The sequence below is a fragment of the Protomyctophum parallelum genome (assembly GCF_964188405.1).
Source record: "Protomyctophum parallelum genome assembly, chromosome: 1".
Classification (NCBI taxonomy): Eukaryota; Metazoa; Chordata; class Actinopteri; order Myctophiformes; family Myctophidae; genus Protomyctophum; species Protomyctophum parallelum.
This window is the reverse complement of record NC_139697.1, coordinates 84,833,105-84,857,229: the sequence shown is the minus strand read 5'-3', so window position 1 is coordinate 84,857,229 and position 24,125 is coordinate 84,833,105. Positions and strand designations below refer to the sequence as shown.

Genomic DNA, 24,125 nt, shown 5'->3' with positions numbered 1-24,125 from the left:
AACAAACTACAGAGATGTCAGAGAAACAGATCCTATGTGAGATTGCAGACATGTCTATCATTCTACAAAGATGCTGCTCCTAATTTGATGGGCGCATCTTTAAAAGCCAGCCTGCTCAGCTCAATGCTTTGGGCTGAGTCTGACACCTGTTGATTTATTCTAATGGCAAGATGCTGGAAGCCTCTGAGCATCTTTGTTTTGGGAGTGACAGGTTGCCTGCATGTGACCCTATCCTCTGTTCAGAGCTGAACTAAACAGTGCATAACTGAATGTCAGCTCTGATTGGCTTTGGCTTAGCAACAATTGTGCTAGGCAGTTATACAACAGCCAGTCAACTTCATAGAGGCTATAGAACTGTTATGTAAACTGGTACTATTGTAGTTAGACCATAGTCTTGTGTACTGCCTGAGCATGACAGCCGTGGTGTTTGGATCTGAACGTCACTGAATGGCTGCGCTGCATGTCTTTAGAGGAGAGGGCCAATAATGCCAGAGAACCTAGTGGGACCTCCCCCTGTGTGCCAGCATGCTGGGCTGGCCTGACCTCCAGAGCATGTTCCAGCAGTGCCTTCACCCTGTAATCCCACCACAACAGGGAGCGCCAGGGTCAGCTCAGCCAGCTCCACCACTAGAATGGCCAGAGACTCCCTGGAGGGAGGAACTCCAATAAAATCCCTTTGTTGTACTGTGCTGCACCTCAGGTCCTAATCAATGCTGTGATTTGTTGCTTCAACAGAAACAAAATACCCCATGGCGGCTTGCTCTCTTTGTTGTGGAGAGATATATGAATGGTAAATGATGCAATTATAAAGTGCTTTTAGCCAAAGCACTTTACAAGGTGCATTACGTGTACCCATTCACTTCACACACTGATGGCAGGTAACCATAAGGCACCAACCTGCATATTGGGACCAGTTATGGGTTCAGTGCCATGCTCAGGGACATTTTGACACAAAGCCGGAGGGAATCGAACCGGATAGGCCTACCATCTGATTCCAAAATGCCACCCCTAGAATGGCAATGGAACATACCCATTTATGGGGCCACTAGAAAAGTATGTGTAGTATAAATATTGTATAAGTATTATCATAAATATTTCCCAAAATGTACATATGAAGAAAGACTTTTCTTCCCTTTTTTTAATAAGGCACTTTGTTAGATTTTTTTTTTTTAATCTTCTGCACATGCAATGAATACATTTCAGAGAGACTGTGGGAGGAGGACTGTTAATTTGGTATTGGCCATATATTCTTCCAATAAAGACTGAGGTTTCACCTCTGTTGGGTTTAATACAGCTCTCAGAAAAAGAACATTTTAGACATCAAAAGCATTTTAAATAATGTATAATTACAAAGAAGAGCAAATTCCTTTCTGTGCGAATAGTAATTCTTCTAAAGTGTCTGTTTGTTTGTTTCCGTTGCCACGGAGATAAAAAGATAGTTTATAGGCTAACTCAAACAGTCTGGGCTTATCAGGCTCATCATTTAGAAGTCAACATGCCCGTGCTCTCTAATCAGGGTTCTGCATCTTGGAGTCATTTGTGATGTTCTGGAAATCCGAGACAAATTATATTTACAAGCATGATTCTGACAACATTTGTTCTTGGGCTTTACAGTACAAAATGTGCCATCCTGTAATGATCTTCTGAATACCAAACTTGTAAATCAGCTATGAAAGAGACTTCCATAACTATTTTCATTCTAACAGAACATTTATGGAAAATGTACTTTAAAATGATGGTATTGTAAGAACAGTTATGACAGAAATGACTAAACCCAAGCAAAATAGCCTCACATGGTGCCAAATCCCATTTGTTAATGATTCTTCAGATCATGCTGTTGCTTTCCAATGGGTATCCCTGCATGTGAATAAGAGAGGCCACCAAGTGGAACAATCGAGAAAGTAAATATTTGATCCATCTTTCTTCCCTGCTGTGTCTAGCTGTCATTACAAATGGAGGGCAAGATGCAAAAGATTGGATGGTTTGGTGTATAATGACACATAAACAACGGGTGTGCGTGAAATGATATATGGTTTTAATTGAATATAAATGTTTACGGCGGTACAGCAGAACATCAAAGCCTGCAGCGAAACTCTCTGTATATAACTGTAGATTCTATCAGAGCTTGCTAATAAGGTTTACATCAGTTGATGGGCGATCATTCATTGTTGTATTTATGCACACAAACAAACACATCTCTATGAATTGCTGTATGTCAGCGTGGAGTGGTTCAACATCCTCTTCTCATTATCCCTAGCCCATTTCCAGTCACTGGCCAGGCAACTCAAAGATCCAAAATGGTTGCCGCCTTTTGGCAGCTGACCCCGAGCTAAGGGGAGTGCATTAGATGAACTAAAACTGCTGACCAAAGGGCTGTAGTCAGTGTTGTCTTTGACGGTGAGCGGGCGAGGGTGGCGGGGGCAGGGTGCAGCAACCATCGCCTCCACAGAGACAAACCATGAGCTCCACAGCAAAGCGGCAGAAAATTAGGCATCAAAGCATGACTACGGGGGGGGGGGGGGAATGGCAACGACCTTTCTGATTTCCGTGACCTTGCGATGTAGGCAAACAAGAGCACATTGGATAATTGGTGGAAGTGATGTCTCTGAATCAGACACTTTATCTCACATTGCTTTGTTTACTGTTTACTGTATGGTGTGATGTGAGATAAAGAACAATATACTTTTAATGCTAGCTATAATGTAATATTTAAATGTGAGGAAAGAATACAATGCGTCTGGTTCGGTTTCCGTTCCTTCCTTTCTGTCTGTTGGGCTGGCATTGTCTCTTACCTCTATACAAACAGACACCAAATCAACCTGAATAGACTTGCTCAACCAGAAGAAGTTTGGGTTTGAAAAGGCGTGATATAAACCCATGATAATCCATTAGGTAGAAGAATATTACCAGCCTTTACAATCTACAGTTTTTACTGGAATATAGTGACATTTACTACAATGTATTTGTGGTCGTGTAATGTCTCTGATGTCCCTTTTAATAGTCCATTTTAAACTGTTGCATAACAATTCACTTTAAAAGTAATCTTCCACCAACACTGTAGGGCAGGCGGACATAGAGTGTGGACAGGGGGGATTAGAGCCACTGTCAGCCAGAGAGAAAGGGCAGAGGGGCACACAGGAAATAATGTAGGCCCCATAGAGTCAGGAGGCCAGCACAGCCAGTCCAGCTGCTGTTAAATTCACGTATGGCCACAGGGGAAACAAGTAAAATGCAAGGTCAGTAGAGTGTTCAGAGAAAGAGACGGATCAAGCACTGAGACACAAGGAAAACAGACAGCAGAGTGGCCAATATGTAGAGAGCAAAGTGAAAACGGAACACGATCGGAATAAACAGATTCTCCACAGAAATCTGCCTTCCATTTCCTCTGGGAATAGTTCTGTTTTTACATTGAAGGACCAACAGCCCGTTGCTTTTGACACATGATTGGTCGCCCCTATCCTTTTGGCAGTGTCAAACAGGCAGGGGAGATCTGTAGTGCATGGGTGCTCACTGCTCATTAATCTTATGTGCTGGTGCTGGCTGCCCAGAGACATTGCTCAGGCATGTGGTGAAAGAGGAAGTACGCTACATTGGCTCCCAGCCACGTCATCCCGTGTAGAGTCAAGGTGTTCTCTGATTCGCTGGGCTCATATTAGTAACAGCTATTATGAAACTGGTAATTGACTCTGGCAGAGGAGCTATGGCTCACAGTCAGACCAACATCTAAATCAAAACAAATGGAGCCCGGCTAATGTGGAATTTCTTAAATACCCGATACAGCCATTAAAAGGATCAGTGCCACTCCAATAAGAGTGAATTAACAGACGATTTCCAGAACTTTCCCTATGCCCAGTATCTTCACTTGGTGAGGTCAATCTAAAGGGCAATTTTATACTTTTTGAGGGGCGCTATAGCCCCTCCTATGCCCAGCTTTGTGTGTGCTTGTGTACCCCATAGCGATGATTTGATCTCCCCATCAATCCAAAAGACCACTCCAGCATACACAAACTTCACACATGCCTAGCGAACATAAAAAAAAAAATTCTACAATTAAACGATTCTAAATCCGAGGTTCTTGTATTTGATCTATCCCAAGAAAGAGTAAAGTTGGGACAAAACCTTGGCCCTTGTCCCAAACGTGCCTCTGTGAGGAATCTTGGTGTCATCCTCGACCCTGACTTCAATCTCAAAGGCCACGTAACAAAGGTCATTCAATTATCCTTCCACCACCATACATAGTCAAAATCAAGCCCTTCCCCCGACTTAAATAAAGTAATCCACACATTAATACATTTACGCCTCGATTATTGCAACTCCCTGTGTTCCTGTCTCTCCAATAAGTCCATCCAACGCCTACAACTAGTTCTGAATGCTGCAGCCCGAGTCCTGACCGGCACAAGAAAATATGACCACATCTCACCAATCCTGGCATCCCTACACTGGCTTCCAATCAACTTTAGAATAGATGTATTATTTTATTAATAACTTTTAAGGCCATCTCTGGTCTGGACCCATCCTATATCTCCGACCTACTCGAGCCCTATGTTCCACAGTGTGGACACCCTTACGTCCTCAGACATAGCTCTCCTAGAAATCCCAACCTTTGCTTTCACAGCCCCAACTCTCTGGAATGCTCTCTCAGGCGCACAGAGTCCGTCCCTCACTTCAAATCCCTCCTGAAAACGGACTTTTATAAAGCTGCTATAAAGCTTTATCCCCTAGATGAACCCATTATGCCCTACTGTATTTGTATTTCTGTATTTCTACTATATTTCTGCATAATTATTGCCTGTTTTACCCCTGTATACCTATTGTTGTTTATGGTGTGTATTGTTTTTGTTTTTATTCTTTGTGAAGCACTTTGTTTCGAAAGGTGCTATATAAATAAAGACTTATTATTATTATTATTATTATTATTATTATTATTATTATTATTATTATTATTCATTATTATTATTATAGAAGTGAGGACACCAAAAGTGATTGGCTGGAATGTGATGATGTATGATGATAAGAGCGCCCCTTACTTCACACAAGTGTGATTTTTTTTGTTTTGTTTAAAGTTTATTTTTATTGATATTTTCCAAATCACATATGGGTCAAGCAAATGTATAGGGGAAATAACAGATGTTGTCCAATGTCCATTGACAATCTGTTATTTTCGACTACACTACTATACTAGATAACTAGATACACAATTTACTAGTATAAATTGGGCTTAAAGTCTGCATTTAAACATGCCACCCATGTGAAGTGAAGAACAGACAGAAGAAAAGAGTTAACAGGCAGATCACCTATCATAACAAAAAAACTCTGTTTGAGACCTAAAAGAGGAGTACATCAAAAGATAATCCCTGGGCCAACAATGATTAAACAAAAAAGGCAGAGTCTTTCATGTGGTAACAGTCATGTGCTCATCTTGGCTGCGAGACCAAACCATCTCTTTTTTTCCTGACTGTCAGAGAAACAGACCACCAGACTGTCACCGATGTCTCCTCTGAGTGAGTTTCACTTGGTAGGTCTACTCAGGAAGTGTCAATGCGGAAAAGTGGTCCCTGCAGCTCTATGTCTTAACAGCACTCGATCGTGCTCAGTGGGGGATAAGGAGTGACAATCTGAAGTCTGCCAGGCGCTCTGCTACGCTGGAATGGCTTGTTTCTATAGTGTGCAGACTGGGGTTCTGCTTCTCTGAGGGAGTAGCCTTGCAATGACTTCCGGTTAGCAAGCCTAAAGACTTCAGTTATGCTAATGGCTGCTTTAACGTAAACCGATCATTTTAGCTGCCCGACTCTTTTTTCCTTGAGTCACAGTGCATTTGTTTTGTTAGGAGCACAGACTGATGATTTCCATTCTTGCGAAGCTGCCTCTGATAATCAGAAACCCTCGCTCAAAGCAAACCTACTCTTGCATAGAAATGACTTGATTTATATTGAAGTAAGATGCAACTGACATGTTTTCCGTGGAGGAAATTTGAACCTAGACTCTACAGTATGGCTTGCATAGTGCAGCTAGCCCACATGTGTTGACCACATAGTTGAGTGCTGGGAGTCTGGTGCTGAGAGTGGGATATGGATGAATGGAGTGGAACAGTTCAGGCCGCATGTAGACAGAATCCATATTATCTCCTGTATTCTTTGTTGCTCCCCTGCTAGTTTTGTGTAGCCTGTGTGTGTGTGTGTGTGTGTGTGTGTGTGTGTGTGTGTGTGTGTGTGTGTGTGTGTGTGTGTGTGTGTCTCTCTCATGACTGTGCAAAATCGGAGTACACCAATAATGCCACCATCGTACGACAGTATAAATCAGGCTTTTTTAGCATCACAAATTCGAATCGAACACCCACACCCACACCCAAAACACTGCCAAGGTTAAACACATAAACATATCAACTGGACGTCTGGCAACACCTCGGCAGATAGACTGATAACATATCTGTGAAATGTATCCAGGCAGAGAATGAATGATTCAAAGTTCCATTCTGGGGTTCTCATCAAAGCCTCATCAAATTCCCCAGCCAAGATAGAGCCGGACACACAGCTGCACTTCATTTAGCAACTGAGTTGATTTAAACTGTGCTAAACAAGATCTAATTCATAGCTAATAAGGCCCTTGTGTGGTCGGGGCGCAGCTAAACTTTAGATGGTCACTGGTATCAATAACAGGTGCCTGTCAAAAAAAAGAACAACAATTTCCTGACAGGGCTCATGGAGAGAGATGCTCACCATGTTGATTCCCCATGACACCAGTACACAAGGCCCTCCCTCTGACCTAGCACTGTTTGTTCTTGGTGATTTTACAGGGCAACTAACAAGGGGTAGAATGTGTCCTTGTCCACTTATCGAAATTCAATAAAGTCCTCAACAAAGGCAAGCAGCCTCTCATTTAGGTCATTTAGTGTGGAGAGTGGCACCGTGTCAGGTCAGTTGAGAGCCGCTGGGCCTTGACTGAATGCCCAGCCCCTCTGTCCACCTGTCATAGCGACTGATTGTTGAGTATCAGTAATTGTGGATCATAAGTGACATTCTGGCACGAAAGCCTTCAGGAAATCCCCAACAAAACAGCCGCCAGGCTGGAATGCTAGCACCACGCAGGCTCTCCAAACACTTCACCCGGGGCAGCAAGCTAGCCAGTGCCTGGCAAGCTCGAAAGAAGGGCAGAGAGGCATGTGACACAGAAAGGAATGCTAGAGTTGAGCTGGAGGGAGAAGGGATGGTGGTTGGAGGACAGTGGTGAGGGACTGTGGAGGTTATGAGGATTTAGGCCCAGCAGCCGAAGCAGTAGTGCTAATCCCCAGTTGGCAGGGTGAAGTGTGACTGCCTATACGTGCTGACGTCGTTCATCACTGATGAAGTGGTCTGTGGCCTTTCTGTCAAACATACGTAAGAGTGACAGGATGTGCTATGCCTGGCCAGTGACTGCCATTATCCCATTAGTGGAGGAGTACATCCTTTTTCAATGAAGTAGGGGAGAACAGAGATTAAATCCATAGGAAAAATACAATAATTTTTGCATCATGTTGAAAGTGAGCAACAAAATGGAAACGGGGCTTACAATTATACCTAGGTGATCAGAAAATATCTGATACATTTCCGAAAGCATTCCTAATGGCAAATATAGTTGTTTATTCAGTTGTCCCTGTCACGTAGCATAAAGCTGTCATTGAAGATATTTTGACATAAGTCATGCGACTGCAGTTGGAATCTATGGTCATGAGTTTGTGCCTTTCCCAGCACAGCCCAGCCATGAATTACTGAAGCAGAATGACACTAATGTTCATGAGAGTATTGATGCAAATTCTTAGGGGGACAGCTTCATGTCGGAATGCACTTTTGAGCCCATGATCAACCCTCCCCAGCAATGGAGACAATAATCCAGTTCCACCACAGAAGAGAGAAGAGAGAGTGAGAAGGAGGGAAGGAAGAACGGAAAACAGGAGGACAAGAACGCCCTGATGGATATGAGGTTTCCCCATCACGTCTTTATCTTCGTTTGACAGACAAATGTTAGAGCTGTCACATAGAAAATCGTTGCTTTGTGCCATTTTTGCCCAGCTCCCCATATACAAACACATTCTTTCTCCACACACACACACACACACACACACACACACACACACACACACACACACACACACACACACACACACACACACACACACACACACACACACACACACACACACACACACACACACACACACACACACACACAAAGGGCTAAACACCACAGAGGGACCTTACACTGTATACAATTGATCAGCGACCTCTGAGGTATTCAACACAGCTGATGGCTATTGCCTTTGTTTGACTCACAGCGACAGGATACAGTCAGTCAGTCTTTGCCGCTGACAGAGGACGAAAGCCCTTCTTAATCATTTACTCTCTGTAGCATAAACAGTGAATGTGACCCCATTGCCACACCACAAAAGCTGGCCGGTTTGGGAATCTGACCCATTGTTCAGTAGTTATACATTGAAGCAAACATCTCGCTACCAGTGAGAGTTCTACCTTTACAAATAAGCCCACCAGCACAGTACATGGTACACAACAATGCCCACCAGTGTAAGAAAATAATGCACACCAATACTAAAACAATGCATGCTTTCATGTCGGCCTCAGAAACAATTAGATCACTTCCCTTATCGTTCCTTTCTTAACAGGCATAACATACCAGACAGGCGCAAACACACGTGCGCACACACGCATGCATGCGCACGCAAACACACACACACACACTCTCTCTTAAAGCGTGCACACGACACACACACACACACACACACACACACACACACACACACACACACACACACACACACACACACACACACACACACACACACACACACACACACACACACACACACACACACACACACACACACACACACACACACACACACACACTTTAGAATACAAATGCACCCCCCCACCCCACCATCTGTCCCTCCCTCACTCGTTCACAGAAATGTCACACTAGGCCCCGAAAGAACAAATGTTTGTTTCCCTCTGCAGAATTAATGAGAGCATCAATTTCGGCCGCCTCCACTCTCCAGTGCCGACAGACTGCGCCCAAGCTCCTGCTCTGCCTGGGCTTGAAAGGGAGAAGTAAATATTAGGACGTGACTATTTAGAATGAGCAGGAAGCGTACGGAACACAGCAGGGCCAAGAGAGCAGCAGGGAGGGAGAACTGTGGGCCCTATAGCTCTATGGGAAGAATGCCTGTGATATGTTCCCCAAGTGTGAGAGGGAGATGGAGGTTAATTGACATAACTGTTCACACATTTCTGCTCTATTCGTTGCCATCAACCACTCTCCTGGTGTCTCTTTGAAATAATCATGAATCCTTCCCTCGTGTCTATCGTGTCTGATTTACCAAGATGCCCAGAGACGGGGTGATTGGAACCAACGTGATTTTAATTGGGCAATACGGAGGGCAGTAGATTGATGAGAGGGGCCAGTCTCCCTCAAAGGTTTATTAGGCTTTAACGTGCACTGCACATACTCGTAGGCCAAAACAAAACATTCAGTGGCTATTTGTAGCATCTGCAACAACCCCACGGCCACGCACAGTAACAACTAGAACGTGAAATAACAGATTTGGTGGACTCATCGATAATGGGCTGTGGGGAGTGGGTTTGGATGCGAGGTGATGGGGTTCGAGGGGGAGATCGAGGGCTAGCCATACAGCAGAGGAGGGAGAGTGTGCAGCACTGCAGCAGTCCCCCTTGGCTACAGCAGAGTGTAGATTTAACAACCCAGGGTTGAGTCCATTCCAGCACTCTAACAGGGGCTAGTAAATCAGGTTGGCGTCAGACTGCAGGTATGATATAGTGGACCTGCGGCCTGTGGCTGAGGGTCTGTGGGTCAGAATGGGTGTCTGTAACAGGCTCCTTACTCATACAAAAGCAACTGGGGATTACGGTGGAAGTAGATGATTTATTCTTTTTTTTTTATTTGTCCTTTCCAGTAATATGTTGTCAAACAACATTCTTCCCGGGAATTTCTTAGTAGGAACGACTTCTATACCTCTGCACCTGTTTCAATTTCAGCAGCTAATTATGGGTGATTCATGAGGACATGTAGTTTCCGAACTGTACCAATCAATACTATAGGCTTAGCTCGTAAAAAGGAATCACCATATATTGCCGGTGGGCGTATTATGTAGTCAGAAATTTCACAAATCAAACCAGCACTGCAAACTGTGCTAATCACACATAATGACTCTGCTGGCTGCCATTGCCACTCAGTGTTCACCGAATAGATGGTATTGCTATTACCTCATCCAGCCTGAGAAATATGGAAGCAATTAAAGAGAGGGGGCAATCTGGCTACCACTGAAAATTACACTTACATTGTGTGTGTGTGTGTGTGTGCGTGTGTGCGTGCGCGTATGCGTGTGCGTGTGTGTGTGTGTGTGTGTGTGTGTGTGTGTGTGTGTGTGTGTGTGCTTGCGTGGGTGTGCGCACGTGCATACATATAATAGCCTAGATACAGTACATATAAAAATATTTATATTAAAAAAGAAGAAAAGTATATATATAGAGAGAGAGAGAGTTAGAGACTCTCTAACACACACACACACACACACACACACACAATATGTATACACATTACACACTATATATAGGCCTTTGAAATGGTGAATGATTTCGGGCGAAAAATGTGAGATTGATTTACAGTGATACGCATGAGTTGCAGCAAGAGAGGAAATGTCTGAATTCTATAGCTCAGCCATTCATTTAGCGAGAGAGACTAGCCACATCTAAACGGATCAGAGAGGATTTGGGCCTTGTAGTGAGCGCATGTGGACTGCCCACTTTAAGTTGAAGCAGTAAGGAGTGCATAATACCCACTGCCCACTCAACAACTGTGTCCAGTGCTTGAAACCAGCAATTATACTAGCCTGAACTCATGTCTCTATTTTAGATATATGCATGTAATTATAGGTGAATAATGTACAAAACTAGCGAATATAGCACTCCTACAAGCTCACAACGTGTTGTTATGCGTTGTCAGTGTGTTGGTTGGCCATTCACTGCCCAATCATCATCATCATATGACAATAAAATGACTTAAATGGTTAAAAAAATAAATCAACACACGTCTGCTATTTATAAGGTTGCTGAGATAATAACTTGAACCTCAATTATAGCAAAACAATTAAATAAATCAAGGAATCAATTCCTCAATCCAAATAGATGATCAAGTAAAGAGTTGTGAAATGAAAAACAAATCCAGGCAATTTTGAGGAAAAAAAGAGTAGAAATGATCTAATCTTGTGAAAGAGGAGTAACCTCAAACTAAATTGTGTATATGAGATAATAATTGACAAGTTAAAACTCGTATTGCAACCTACAGTGTGTGTGTGTGTGTGTGTGTGTGTGTGTGTGTGTGTGTGTGTGTGTGTGTGTGTGTGTGTGTGTGTGTGTGTGTGTGTGTGTGTGTGTGTGTGTGTGTGTGTGTGTGTGTGTGCGCGTGTGTGCGTGTGTGTTCCATTCGGGTCTGTGCGGTTCAAATGAGATTAATAATTGTGGTGCAATTATGGTGAACAGACGTGTTATTGACGTGGGCTTTATTGGTGTGAGCCTCATTGACGCTTTCTATCTGTCAGGGTCTAATAGGGGTAGTAGTTTTCACGTTCACAGATTTGACTTCAGTGACATCACTGGGGTTAACTTTTGACCACAAGTTCTGCACCATTATAGAGTCACAGAAGAGTCTGTTTTATTGCTATACTAATGGAACATAAATAATCCCTAAAACAAATGTAACGCGATGATGTTGAAAACGATCATGGCCTTTAATGAGGCCGGCCTGCATGCAGGACCTACATGCACACCACGGGAAATCTGGACAAGAAGTAAAGTAGTACAGTAGCCTACTGTGAAGCCAGAGGTTGAGCCATTCTCCTGCAACCAGTGGTCGACATTAATGAAGTACATTTACTTGAATAAGATCATTTTTGGTGTATGTACTTTACTTGAGTATTTGTATTATTTTTTTTATATATATCACTACATTTCAAAGACAAATATTGTACTTTTGACTCTACTACATTTCTGGGAAGGGGAAAATGTAGGCTACTTCATGATTCAACCACTGAAGCCCTGTTTCAAATATAATAGAAATATCAGGTCTACAAGCTCGCAAAACACCACGATGAAACACGTTGTGAGCTTGTAGATCTGCTATCTTAACTCTTATTAGTTTTAAAAACAAAATGCATATGTGTGTTGCATATTTTACTGTTGCTGTCAGGCAAAAGCCGCTACTTTTCAAGAAATGGAAAAATTAACCGATGGATCCAATGTAGTTATTATTTAGTCCCAGATCTGTTCACTGATTAAATATTTATAAAACCCTCAGACAGACTTGATCACTTTCAACCTGCCATGCTTATTTTGGGCTTTAATTGTCATTATAAGTAAAAATGTTAAAAGATTTTCAAAAATGTTTAAACAATAGTAGATCTACAAGTCACTTTCGTCATACTATGAAGTATAAAACCGGGGAATTAATTTATGAAAATACTTCAAAATACATAAAAGATGAATAAAGATGCTCATGCACAGAATTAAATCACAAAATATCCGGCTATGGAACATTCTCCTAACAGTGACTTAAACACCCACGTACAGTCTTGCCACGTCTGCTTATTATATGCAACTTTGGGCTTGTTTTTCTGTGAAGTCCCTTGTAAATCTGGCAATGCTGCCCATATACTGTACGTCAATCCACCATTTCACTCATTATGTTCACACAGACTAGAAAACACTAAATGCCGTCTAGCTGCAATTCGCATTCCACTTCTTTTATTTGACATTCTAGTCAAAACAGATTGTCGTTTTCCCACCCTCAATTGTCTATATGAGTTCATTGGGTAAATCATTGCATGCAATATATTGTGTACAATGAGCATCATGTTTGTACAAACAGATAAGGTCTGGGTCTTTGGAGTGAGTAACTTCCCTTCGCACAACTGAAGAGTAATGGAGAGCACATGCTATCATTTCCAAGGGATACAGATGAAAACAAGCCGAGTTGCAGCACAAATGCAAATTTCTGTCTGTTCTCCCTCAAAGTGTTTCTCTCAGTGCCTTCAAACTTAACCCATTTTGACCTGAGATCAGATTCTAAAAATGTCTTCTACATCCTGACAGTTTTCTGAAAAAGCTATGTTTCTATGTCAGTCGTTCTTCGATGTAAAGCTTGTAGATCTGCTATTTTTCAATAGCTAAAGCATAACATAATGCTAACACCAAAAGGGGTTCCCGCCCAAAATTTGCAACCAGATCTTACTTTTATGATGTTTGGGAGACACTTTCCTGGGGTTTTTTATGTGTGTAATATGTGTTTTTAGATATTTTAGTATTTCAAAGTGCCAGTGATGTCACAGACACTGGTCTCACTTACTTCCTGGACTACATGCTGTCTCAGTAAGACAGCCCTCTCCCTCTCCACAAGGAGGGGTGAGTGCACCAAAGCATTATGGTCATTGTAGTAATCCAGCAGTGAGACCAGTGTCCATGACATCACATACACTTTGAAATACTAAAATATCTAAAAACACATATTACCTACATAAAAACCCCCAGGAAAGTGTTTCTTGTCTCCCAAACATCATTCAAATAAGATCTGGTTGAGTCAATTGTCATAGTAGTTTCATTTATATGTTTGATTAAATTAAATAAAAAGTCAATTTAAAAAAATAAAAAAATAATATCTGGTTGCAAAAGGGGTGAAGTGGCCCTTTAAGGCAAGACATCAGGTACAATGTGAATATAGTGCTGTGCCCAATGAAGATCAAGTAGAACTTAACTATACTGTTTGTACAAATAAGAAAATACGAAAAAACTAAATAAAGGTTAAACAACGATAAAAATGGAAATAAATGTTTTTTCCTCCAGGAAATGTATGTATGTATGTCCAAGAATTGTATTTACCTTGACAGCAAAGTACACACACAAAACCATTTTATGTTGCAAATACTGAGTTTACACATCAGAAGGTGCTATATATTTGAAACATTGTTGTAGATATTGACTGACTTGACTTTTGTGGTTGTGATTTTGATTGTTTATTTCTTTTGCACAGGTGGTATAGTGTTATGAGATATTATTTTTCTATTTTAGAGATCGCACTTAGGTTGGAAATGCATTCAAGCAATTGAGAAAACCTGTAAGCTACACTAATTTAGTTATAAACGGTAACCACTTAAACCTTATACTTAGTTGACTGGGGGTCCCCCAGGGCCCCTCGAGTATTTCTCTGTACACCAAATCTCTTCGCCAAAAATAGCCGTGCCGTGATATTGTAGAACGGTTATTTTTGCCAAATGTTTAGGCCAAAAATAGGGACAATAAGGCTCATATGATTAACTTAAAACTATTTGTAACTTGTACTTTTTTGATCAAAGCTAAAATAAGAGTGGAAGAAAGCACAGAGCCATCTAGGTTGAGCATATGTAGGCCACGCAAACACGGACAGATGCCAAAACTGTGAGAAACCAAATGTCTTTGAGACCATGATTTATATTCTTCAACCGTACCGTTGAACTCCGCCAGACAGTGGCTACACATGGAGATCCGTTATTGGTTTTTATATGAATAAGGCAGCTACCCTCTTTAACCCTTCTCAGTGATATCAATTAGTTGGCTGCTAAACTCAGCGTCAAGCCTGCTCTGTCTGCAGGCCACCCGGCCAGATTAACTGTGATTACATGGACCAGTGTTTACTTTTCCCAGAGTACTTAGCTGTCTGTATCTTTTATTCATATACCTTCATTTCCATTGCTCTTTTCATTTATCCTTCTTTTGGTAGCTTACACTAAATGTCCAGAAGCCAGATAAGCACTAATACACCATACATTGGGATTAGCTAGTCTAAATGTATTTCATGCTACATTTTAAAACTGTTTAGTTTGAAGATGAACAATGGCATGCTTTTCAAAACAAAGTGCCACGTTGTGTAATTTAATGTTCCACTATTCTCACGGAATGAGGAAATTCCAAAACACATTTTTCAAAACTATTTTGCAACAAATGATTATAACACGCAATTGTTATATGCTGGGAATACAGTAACGACTAAGATAGAGTGATAGAGTGGTTGTGGTCCATGGTTAAAGTGATATTTTCCTGCATACTGAATAGTAGGCCTATACCCTTCTAGTTTTCACAGTTCAAAAGAGATAGTTGACTACATGTTCCTATAAAGGTTCAAGATATTCAGCTGTTCCCTGAGGAAATGTTTGAGTTACATATAAACTAGACATATTACACTGTTTTACAGTAGGCCTATTGGTTAATAATCTCACTTACTAGAAATAGACTCACTTTGACAAGCAACGACCAAATTTAAATAATATTTTGGAGAAAGACATTACAGAAGACATATCTGTGCATTTATCCTTATTGAATATGCTCTGTCTAACGTGAAACAGTTGCATGTGTCTTGCTCCTAGAAAATTATTCGCTTGAAGCATGTTTAATATTCTGATGTTCTGGATGTGATTAAGTCTTGAAAAGCAATATTACAAGCAGGTATAGCGGATTTTTGCAATTATTTGGCAGTCGTTGCTACTTTCTATACATGCAAATAACAACTGACTCAAGAGTATGTTACGGGATACTAACAATTTATCAACATTTACAAGTCTACTAAATAACAATCAGAACCATAAAATTGTATGTCTGAGTTGTATTAAAGAATTCAAAGAAATAAATGTCCAGTACCGGCGTTAGTAATTATTCACTGTAACCAAACTGTATTGCAGACCAAGAGGAACATGAAACGGTTGCTTATGAAATTAAATTGCAAAGTTTTTATCTGACCAAAATAATAATTCAATTCAAATGAACTATCAAGATTTCAAAGTATAAATGAAAATGTTCAATCTTCGGTTTTTAAGTCCCGCAACGTAAAGTTCCTTTCAATGTATCCAATGAGTATCAAAAACGTTATCCAAAAAGTAATCCAAAAGTAATCGAACCAAACATTGTAGATCTTCTATTTTACCAATTAAAAAAAGTCATCAAATAAAAAGGTAATGCATTGCTCAAAAAGAGAAAATTATATTCATCATCCAACCTTCACGTCAGGAGGCCATAGCATAGCAGGTTCTCCTTTGTCCAAAAGCCCTGAACTGATTCAGAGCTAAACCCTCAGAAATGTTACTGAGGGTTTACCAAACCTTTCTTCTTCAGATCTCAAAGTTTTCCGGCCCCACTACTCTGTGGTTTATCAATTTCTGATTATGGTTTAGTATTGGCCTTAAAAGAGTCTCTGTGACAAACCACCACCAAACATTATTTTTGATAGCTAAAATAGAACCCCTGGCCGTCTCACTTCCTGTACCTTTATAGATGTTCCTGGTACCTCACTTCCTGGAACTATTGCTAACATGCTTTTCCCCACAGCTCCCCCTATGAGCAAATCTTGTCAACAGAAAATGAATGACCATATTCAACTACACAAAACAAAACATATTCTTCCGTACACTACATTTCGGGGGTTAAATATTCAACCATATTTAACCAATATATTCCCTTGTTATCAGTATCACCCTTGTTATGTTTCATTTTCTTGCAATACTCATACCAGGACAGGAAATTTCTTCAGACATTTATGTGGCAGTGTCACAACTCCGGTATCTATAGCATAATGGTCTTTAGTCAAACTTTTGCCAATTTGCCAAATCAAGTCAAATATCTTTGCCTCTAATTGCTATCACTAGCAGTGATCTACTGGTTGGGTGCATAATATCTGCTATCTCCCAGTAATGTGCCTGGGGACACACTACACCCCCATCTCTCTCTCTCTGTGTGTGTGTGTGTGTGTGTGTGTGTGTGTGTGTGTGTGTGTGTGTGTGTGTGTGTGTGTGTGTGTGTGTGTGTGTGTGTGTGTGTGTGTGTGTGTGTGTGTGTGTGTGTGTGTGTGTGTGTGTGTGTGTGTGTGTGTGTGTGTGTGTCTGTCTCTCTCTCTCTCTCTCTCTCTCTCTCTCTCTCTCTCTCTCTCACACACACACACACACACACACACACACACACACACACACACACACACACACACACACACACACACACACACACACACCGTGCTCAACAAAACATCAAAACAACATTTAATAGCACATACTGCTATTTAAAGTGTGGAGGGTGGGGGTGTGTCCTACAAAAGTCCATTTACAGTACGGGTCAGTACATCTCAAAGCCTTTAACGCTGCAGTCAAATTCTTTGTCCCCTTCATTCACAGCAAGTTAGCTTGTACAGAGACTATACAAAGGCAGTTGGCATTATATTGTCTGGACTGACATTAACCCCTGATATTTCCACTGCTCTCCATTAAAGTCCCTTTCCTTTCTCTATTACAGGGCAATTCTCACAGACACAAGGGTCATAGCAAACACTACTACTCTGGCATACTGAGACACGTAGACACTTCTCGACAAAGAAAGAAAGAAAGAAAGGAAACAGCCACTTGATTTCTACAGCAACAATTAGTTCCATTATTTTGTGTATCCTTTTAGTTGGTGTTATTTTTTTAAATGCTTTACCAGGATCTTTGAGTGGTTGACATGATTCTGGGCTCATTCTACCCACATGGCTCCTCTTCAACTTTTCTGATGGACAAAACAAGAATTTGCACATTTTTCTTATTAAAAAATGGTGCAAATTCTTGTTCAGTGCAACACATTCCTTTCTTTTGAGTGAAGTTGTTTTACGTGTCGTGTACCATATCCCCAATAAGGGGTTAAAAACAGGTCAGTGCAATAGTTGCACGTCTTGTTGATAACAATAGTTACTTAGAACATCAGCTACGATTGTATTTCACAGAAGGCATGTCAGACTATAGATACAAATTCAAAATCTAATCTTTTGAGGTGTGGTGAAATGTCTTTAATATACATTGCCATTGTTTTTAGTCTCAAAGATCTGTCAGTGACAGACATTCTGAAAGATATCAGTGAGATTATACGTGGTTCAAACAATTACATGGAAGATATTGTACATAGGGCCTTCACACGACCTGGCTTCCATTGATTGAAGATAAAGTAGGTTTTGTAAGACACTTGTCACAGGTTTGCTATAGTTGACACTGTGAAAGGTCAAGAGTTCAGTTACCCTCCAAAATGTCAGTATTTCGTTGTTCTACCAGTGCATTTAATAATGCAGTGCATTTTCAAATGTTTTATATCAGTTTGTTATTGATGTTTCCCATAGAAGTAAATGGTTAAATAACCTTCCATAATAACCTTGGATGTAATTAACATTACTGATGTAAATACACTTAATGCAGCGCCTCACAATAAAAAAGGTTATGAGTGTCTTACTGTCTTTGTTATGTGTACAAGGCTGTGGAAGAGGCTGTCTTGTGAGTTGTGACAAACACCGACATGAGGATGTAATTTATTCTCTGTCTTCTTGACCTGTTACTGTTATGGGAACAGCTTGTGACTGAGACATAAGGTTTGTGTATAACCATGGACTGAGGCTGTTTTTGGCAGATGACTACTTAAAGGGATTTTATTTATTATTTATTTTGGCCCTATTTATTTCATCATTTGGACCACAAACAAAGCGTCCGCGCAAGAACTATTGAAATCGTTCCCTTTGGTCGCCATTCACCTTGGTTGAGGGGCAAGCTTGTAATTCTGATTCAAACTATGTTTTCAGACAGATGTAAGAATATACGCCTGGATTTGTTACAAAAAGAACTTGCTCCTGGATCTGTACATGAAATGTTCACAGGCGAATGAAAGGACCAATTCTAACAATTTTCCAGACACTCTTTGTTTGTGGACCAAAATATCTAAAATAAGGCCTAGAATTCCCCTACAAAAACCTGTATTTTAATGTACTTCTCCGGTGAGATCATGTAGTAAAAATCTATCTTAGAAATACTCAAGTGTGCCAGACTGTTTGCCTCAACATCCTCATCGACAGTGGTCTCAAAATCACAACTATCCAATTCCAGTTATTAGGCCACCTCAATTCAACAAGTCCTACATTCAAAAGTTTAGGCCTCATGTTTACAGCACTGAACACAGTAATGCACTGCAGACAGTCCACGCATGCACACACACACACACACACACGCGCGCGCACGCGGGCGCGCGCGCGCACACACACACACACACACACACACACACACACACACACACACACACACACACACATCTTAACCTCTCCAACTGCCAGGCTGAGGAATGCCAATGACTGAAGGGTCCTCGAGGCTGTCGACAAGACGACAAGAGGGGGCTGTATGGCAACAGACCCCCGCTCACCTGAACTTTTTCTTTACATCAGACCTTCCCTCCCCCTAAGTCTTATTTACTGCCAACCCCACAGACACACTGGCCATCGTTGCTGCTGCCTCTGCTTTAAACCACACAAATAGTAGCATCCCTAATCTGGGGGTGAACAATCTGTGAAAATAGCTGATATACAAGCTCTTGAATTCTCTTCGTTGGCTATTTCAGGCAGACATTTGGGGCTATATCTTGCACCACCCCTTAACCCTTTCTCCCTAAACTTATTGCCATTTTTTACTATATAAAAAAAAAAAGTTGAAATACGTTGAAATCTACAAGTTCACAACATGTAGATGTAGATCGACTAGTTGAACTATTTTAAAATGATTTTCAAAATAGTAAAAAATGGCAAATAAGTTTAGGGATAAGGGATAAGGGTGGCACAATATGGAGCCCTTGGTGCAGAGGGGGAAAAGCGGTGGACAGAATGTTCCTTAATGGTATCTCTCCAATATAACCCATTGTTACTACACTGTATGATTCTATCATCTTATATCATTATTTCGCTGTTGAAAAGAAGAAAAAGAAAAACGCTATCCAGCTTCTTGGCTTAACTAAAAATCTCAATATGGAATCTGGAGTCACATTTCCCCTCATTACAAGTGTTAAAATGTGGCTAATTGGCTAATCATAACCCGTGGTTTCACAGAGAAAAACTAAATGAAATGAGGAATGGAAAAAACACCCAATGAAACATCAACGCCCCAAATCATAAAAGTCACACTATAGTCTAATCATAAAAGTCACAATATAGTCTGGTGTAATGGTGATGGCATTCCAGCAAGGCTTATTGTTCTGAAGCATATGGTGCTGTTTTGGCAGTGTGTGCGCTTCCACAGGCCAGGGTCAATGGTGTTACACTTGTGCAGATATTGCAGACTGGATGTGTCATGTGAGCTCACAGCATGGACCCGTACATGCTCTTCAGCTATTTCTGTCGGCGTAAAATCATGAGAACCACTTCAGCCAACACAAGACTGGAGGGCAATACTTTTGCTCCCAACAGTCTTTGGGAGTGAAGTCTTTTGTCTCCAATAACAACCTGACCATCTATCAAAATAAAATTGATTTTGTTCTTTTCTCTTTTTTTTTGTAAAGCCATTGGAGGTTTGGTTCCTAAGATGAGTGTTTGTTAGAGCCATGATAGAAGGGATGAAAAGCCCTTTACAATGGCCTTTGTGAGGATGTGGAATGACCAAACAAACACTTTCCCAGGGTTGGGTAATACAGAGGCCGATCCCAAAAGGGCTTTCAGGTTGAACTCTGAAACTCATAATGGAATGTGCTGATTTGATTTACAATCGAAATGTGCTATAAACTGTGTTGAATTGTTATTTTCTAACACTTGAACATATATGGTAATTAATAACCCCATTATTTTTGCCCCACTTTTTTAAAGTAGCTTAATCCAAAAATAATTTGCCGAGGTTATGTGGCCCAGCCGGTTACTGCAAGTATACACACACACACACACACACACACACACACACACACACACACACACACACACACACAGAGAGAGAGAGAGAGAGAGAGAGAGAGAGAGAGAGAGAGAGAGAGAAGAGATGTGGTCAGAGTAAAGGAATACAAATGCAATTTTCATGTAAAGATCTTGGTAAAGATTATTTAATTAGTTTATAAATATTTCTTTCTTTATTTCAGTATACAAAAAGACAGTATTTACAGCCACACAAACGTGGTTTACAAAATAGCATTGTAGGAGAATCCATGAGTTCAGTTCATAAGCTTTCCAAATAAAATAATTTGAACTGCCTGCGTTTCAGACATTGTGGAGATAATGCACTTTTTCACAAATGGCAAGTTCTTTATCCTGTTGTTGCGCTCCTCAGATGCACAGACATGACCGATAGGACCCATGATCAGAGTCAAAAACACCAAACACGAAAATGTTCCACAACTGAAAAGTACTTGAAGTTCCCTTTGTGTTGTTCCTTTTTCTGTCTGTCCGTGACAGTCCGTCACTCCATGGGGGAAAAACGTACCAAAGTACATTGAAAAGAAAACGTACCGTTCGAGTTTCATGGATCCTTACAGAACCCTTTTCATTTCCATGGAATGGTTCTGAAGCCAAACACCCATCTGGGTGTAGTTGGCCTGGAGATACAACACCCCTGAGGGGAGAGACCCTCCTCCACCAGAATAAAATCCAATAGTATTTCTCTTAATAAAGATATAATAAAATAGACTTTCAGTATCCAAGTAGGGCAATTGTGTGCTTATTAACAAGAGAAAAAAAACACACATTAGGACGGTGGTCTTCACGTAAACCAACAGGCATTATCACAACACCCCACGTTCACGTTCGTGAAAGGAAAGAAAAAAGGAAAAAAAAGAAATGGCAGTTCGGGAGATTCGTAAAAAAAAAATAGACTTTCTTTTTTTGAGAAATATACATACTAAAGCTTAAGACAAAAGTAAGCCTTGTTGTTATCGTAGTGCTTTGGTTATCTGTAGCCCGATAGACACTGGGCTGGGTATTAAGGTATAGGACTGCTGGTTGTGCTGTTGTCGGTGGTAGGGATTCATTTGCAGACATATCTCTCCACCATTCTCTCACACTTCTTACAGGTCACATAGCAGCACCAGTGGTACTTGCAGTGGCAGCGCTCTACCAGTTTCTCTGAGTAGGGGTTGTAGCCACGACCACAGCACATCAAGTCACAGCTGTCACTGCCCACTGAGGTTTTGTTGCACTGCCTGAATGATAAAGATAGACAAAGAGAAAATAAAGTCAGAAAATAGGCTTATATTATTTTTTTATCTGTCCTGTCCTGCTGAGAAAAAAAGTTAAATATTTGTCTCTACGTGATGTGAAAGCCCTGAAATGACTCTGAAAATTCCTGTGAAAAACACAATTTGGTTTCCTGCCGAGGACAATTAAGTTTACAACTTCTTCTGTGAATCATTTTGTCCAGCGGCGTGTACAATCTCACAGACCACAAGGAGCGCACAATGGTCCCCAAACAGAGTTTGACCAATGTGCTTTTGTACTTTTGCACATTCATTTACCTAAATACTTGAGCAACGGATGCTTCGGGGCCTTTCATTTCAGAAGCCCGGGGCATCTTGAGGGAGCAGACAATAGCCCCACCATAAATCACATTGAATACACAGGGGGACCCTCCCTCCATTTAGCCTGCCCTCTACACATAATTGTATTGTTTTATAATGGCCAGAGTGTTAATGACCAGTGTGGTGAGAGAGACATTGGAGGAATGGTTGCCTGAGAGCGGGGTGTGGGTCACTGAGAACGTAGGACAGGCTAATTACATTGGCACGTCCTTTGTGACCAGGCCATTAAAGAAATAAATAATATGTTTTTGTCAGGAGTATTAAATCTGCCTAAAATCTGAACAGGAGTATCGCTACAAGTAGTACAGCATAAGTGTACATGGCCTGGGACACAGCGCTCTCGTTTCTCATCAATGGGTCACATGGCTATCAATGCTGACGAGTAGCAAGATTAGAAGTCACTTCAAGGGTAAAGCCAGATTACACCGTCCTGAAGTGGCCACCACTGAGCGAGGGGTCTGAGAACATATTACAAGATTGCACAGACCTCACACAGGAGAAGCCGCGAGACAATTGTGGGATAGCAGAAGACACTGTGACCTTGTGATCAAGTGGGATGGTGGGTGGTTGGAACATCCTCCAGATTCCCCTGGGTGATGCTCATGGAAACATACAGACAACCAGAAGCATGTATCGGCATCACACGTTCCCTCGACGACGGCCACCGATTGGGTGCCTCGTGACTTGGCGTAAAGTGCTAAATATGTAGCAGGACGTATGTGACTGCAATACTATCAGGTGGGGGACAAGGGATGCATGGGGCACAGTGAGTGTACTTGATGTGAAGCATATCTTCAGGTTATCTACAGCAGGTGTTCTCAACCCGCACGACCCCTCGGATGGTCGCCAAATTCTTTTGGGGGGGTCCCCAAATTATAAAAAAATGAAATGCAACTGAATGGCTGGAAAATGAAAATTAAGAGTTTACATGGTTCGATATGATTATATCTGGTTTCAGTATTCATTTATGACATATTTTCTCTATTATTAAGGTTTTTTTTGCAGTCAGTTTGTATTGGTGGTGGGGAGGGGGGGCGGGGAGGGGGTCGCGAGGCATGGCCAAAGCATTTCCGGGGGTCCCCAGCCAAAAACATTGAGAACCCCTGAGTGGCCAGGGACTGATGGACATGACTGAGACATGATGTTTGGCATTTACATACCACTGGATGACTCCAGTCTCAGTAACGATTCTGACAAATAAAACCTTCATAGGCACACTGATATGGATAAGTATTTCTTCTTAGGTTATTGTATAAATAAAAATCACACCCGTGTGAAGTGAGTGGTGCAACTCTGTGTGGGGGTCCCCGGAACTTCCAGACCCACAGGCACGCGCCCAGATGATAGATGTTTATAATTATGGTTTATGTTGGTGTAATTACATCAGATGTGATGAAATTTTAACAATTGTAGGGGAACTTCAACAGCCGCACATAGGTCACTCTTGAAATTGTGCTACAACCCAAAATAAATTATACAGACATATGAGCTATCCCACACTATAAATGCCTACAGCTGAGTATATTTATCATAATTTGGAAAATACAATGCACTATCACACGTTTATATAGCATACGGGTTGACCAGAACTCTGTGGGTGGGTGTGTCTATATGTGTGTGTGCATGTGTCTGGCTTTCAGACAATGAGGCCCCTCACTGCCCAAGTTCTCACAGTACACACACACACACACACACACACACACACACACACACACACACACACAC

At 41.3% G+C, this 24,125-nt stretch overlaps 2 protein-coding genes across 2 annotated transcripts in view; both read right to left on the bottom strand.

Moving 5' to 3' along the window:
- The window catches only part of thap12a (THAP domain containing 12a), a 403,705-nt gene that overhangs the window by 334,711 nt on the left and 44,869 nt on the right, over positions 1 to 24,125 (bottom strand). The window lies entirely within an intron of this gene.
- wnt11 (wingless-type MMTV integration site family, member 11) overlaps positions 20,918 to 24,125 on the bottom strand; it is a 12,584-nt gene continuing 9,376 nt past the window's right edge. Inside the window, exon 6 of the mRNA XM_083777921.1 lies at positions 20,918 to 22,025. Coding sequence (XP_083634047.1) covers positions 21,851 to 22,025 — 175 coding nt within the window. The 3' untranslated portion in view covers positions 20,918 to 21,850. The remainder of the gene's footprint in view (positions 22,026 to 24,125) is intronic.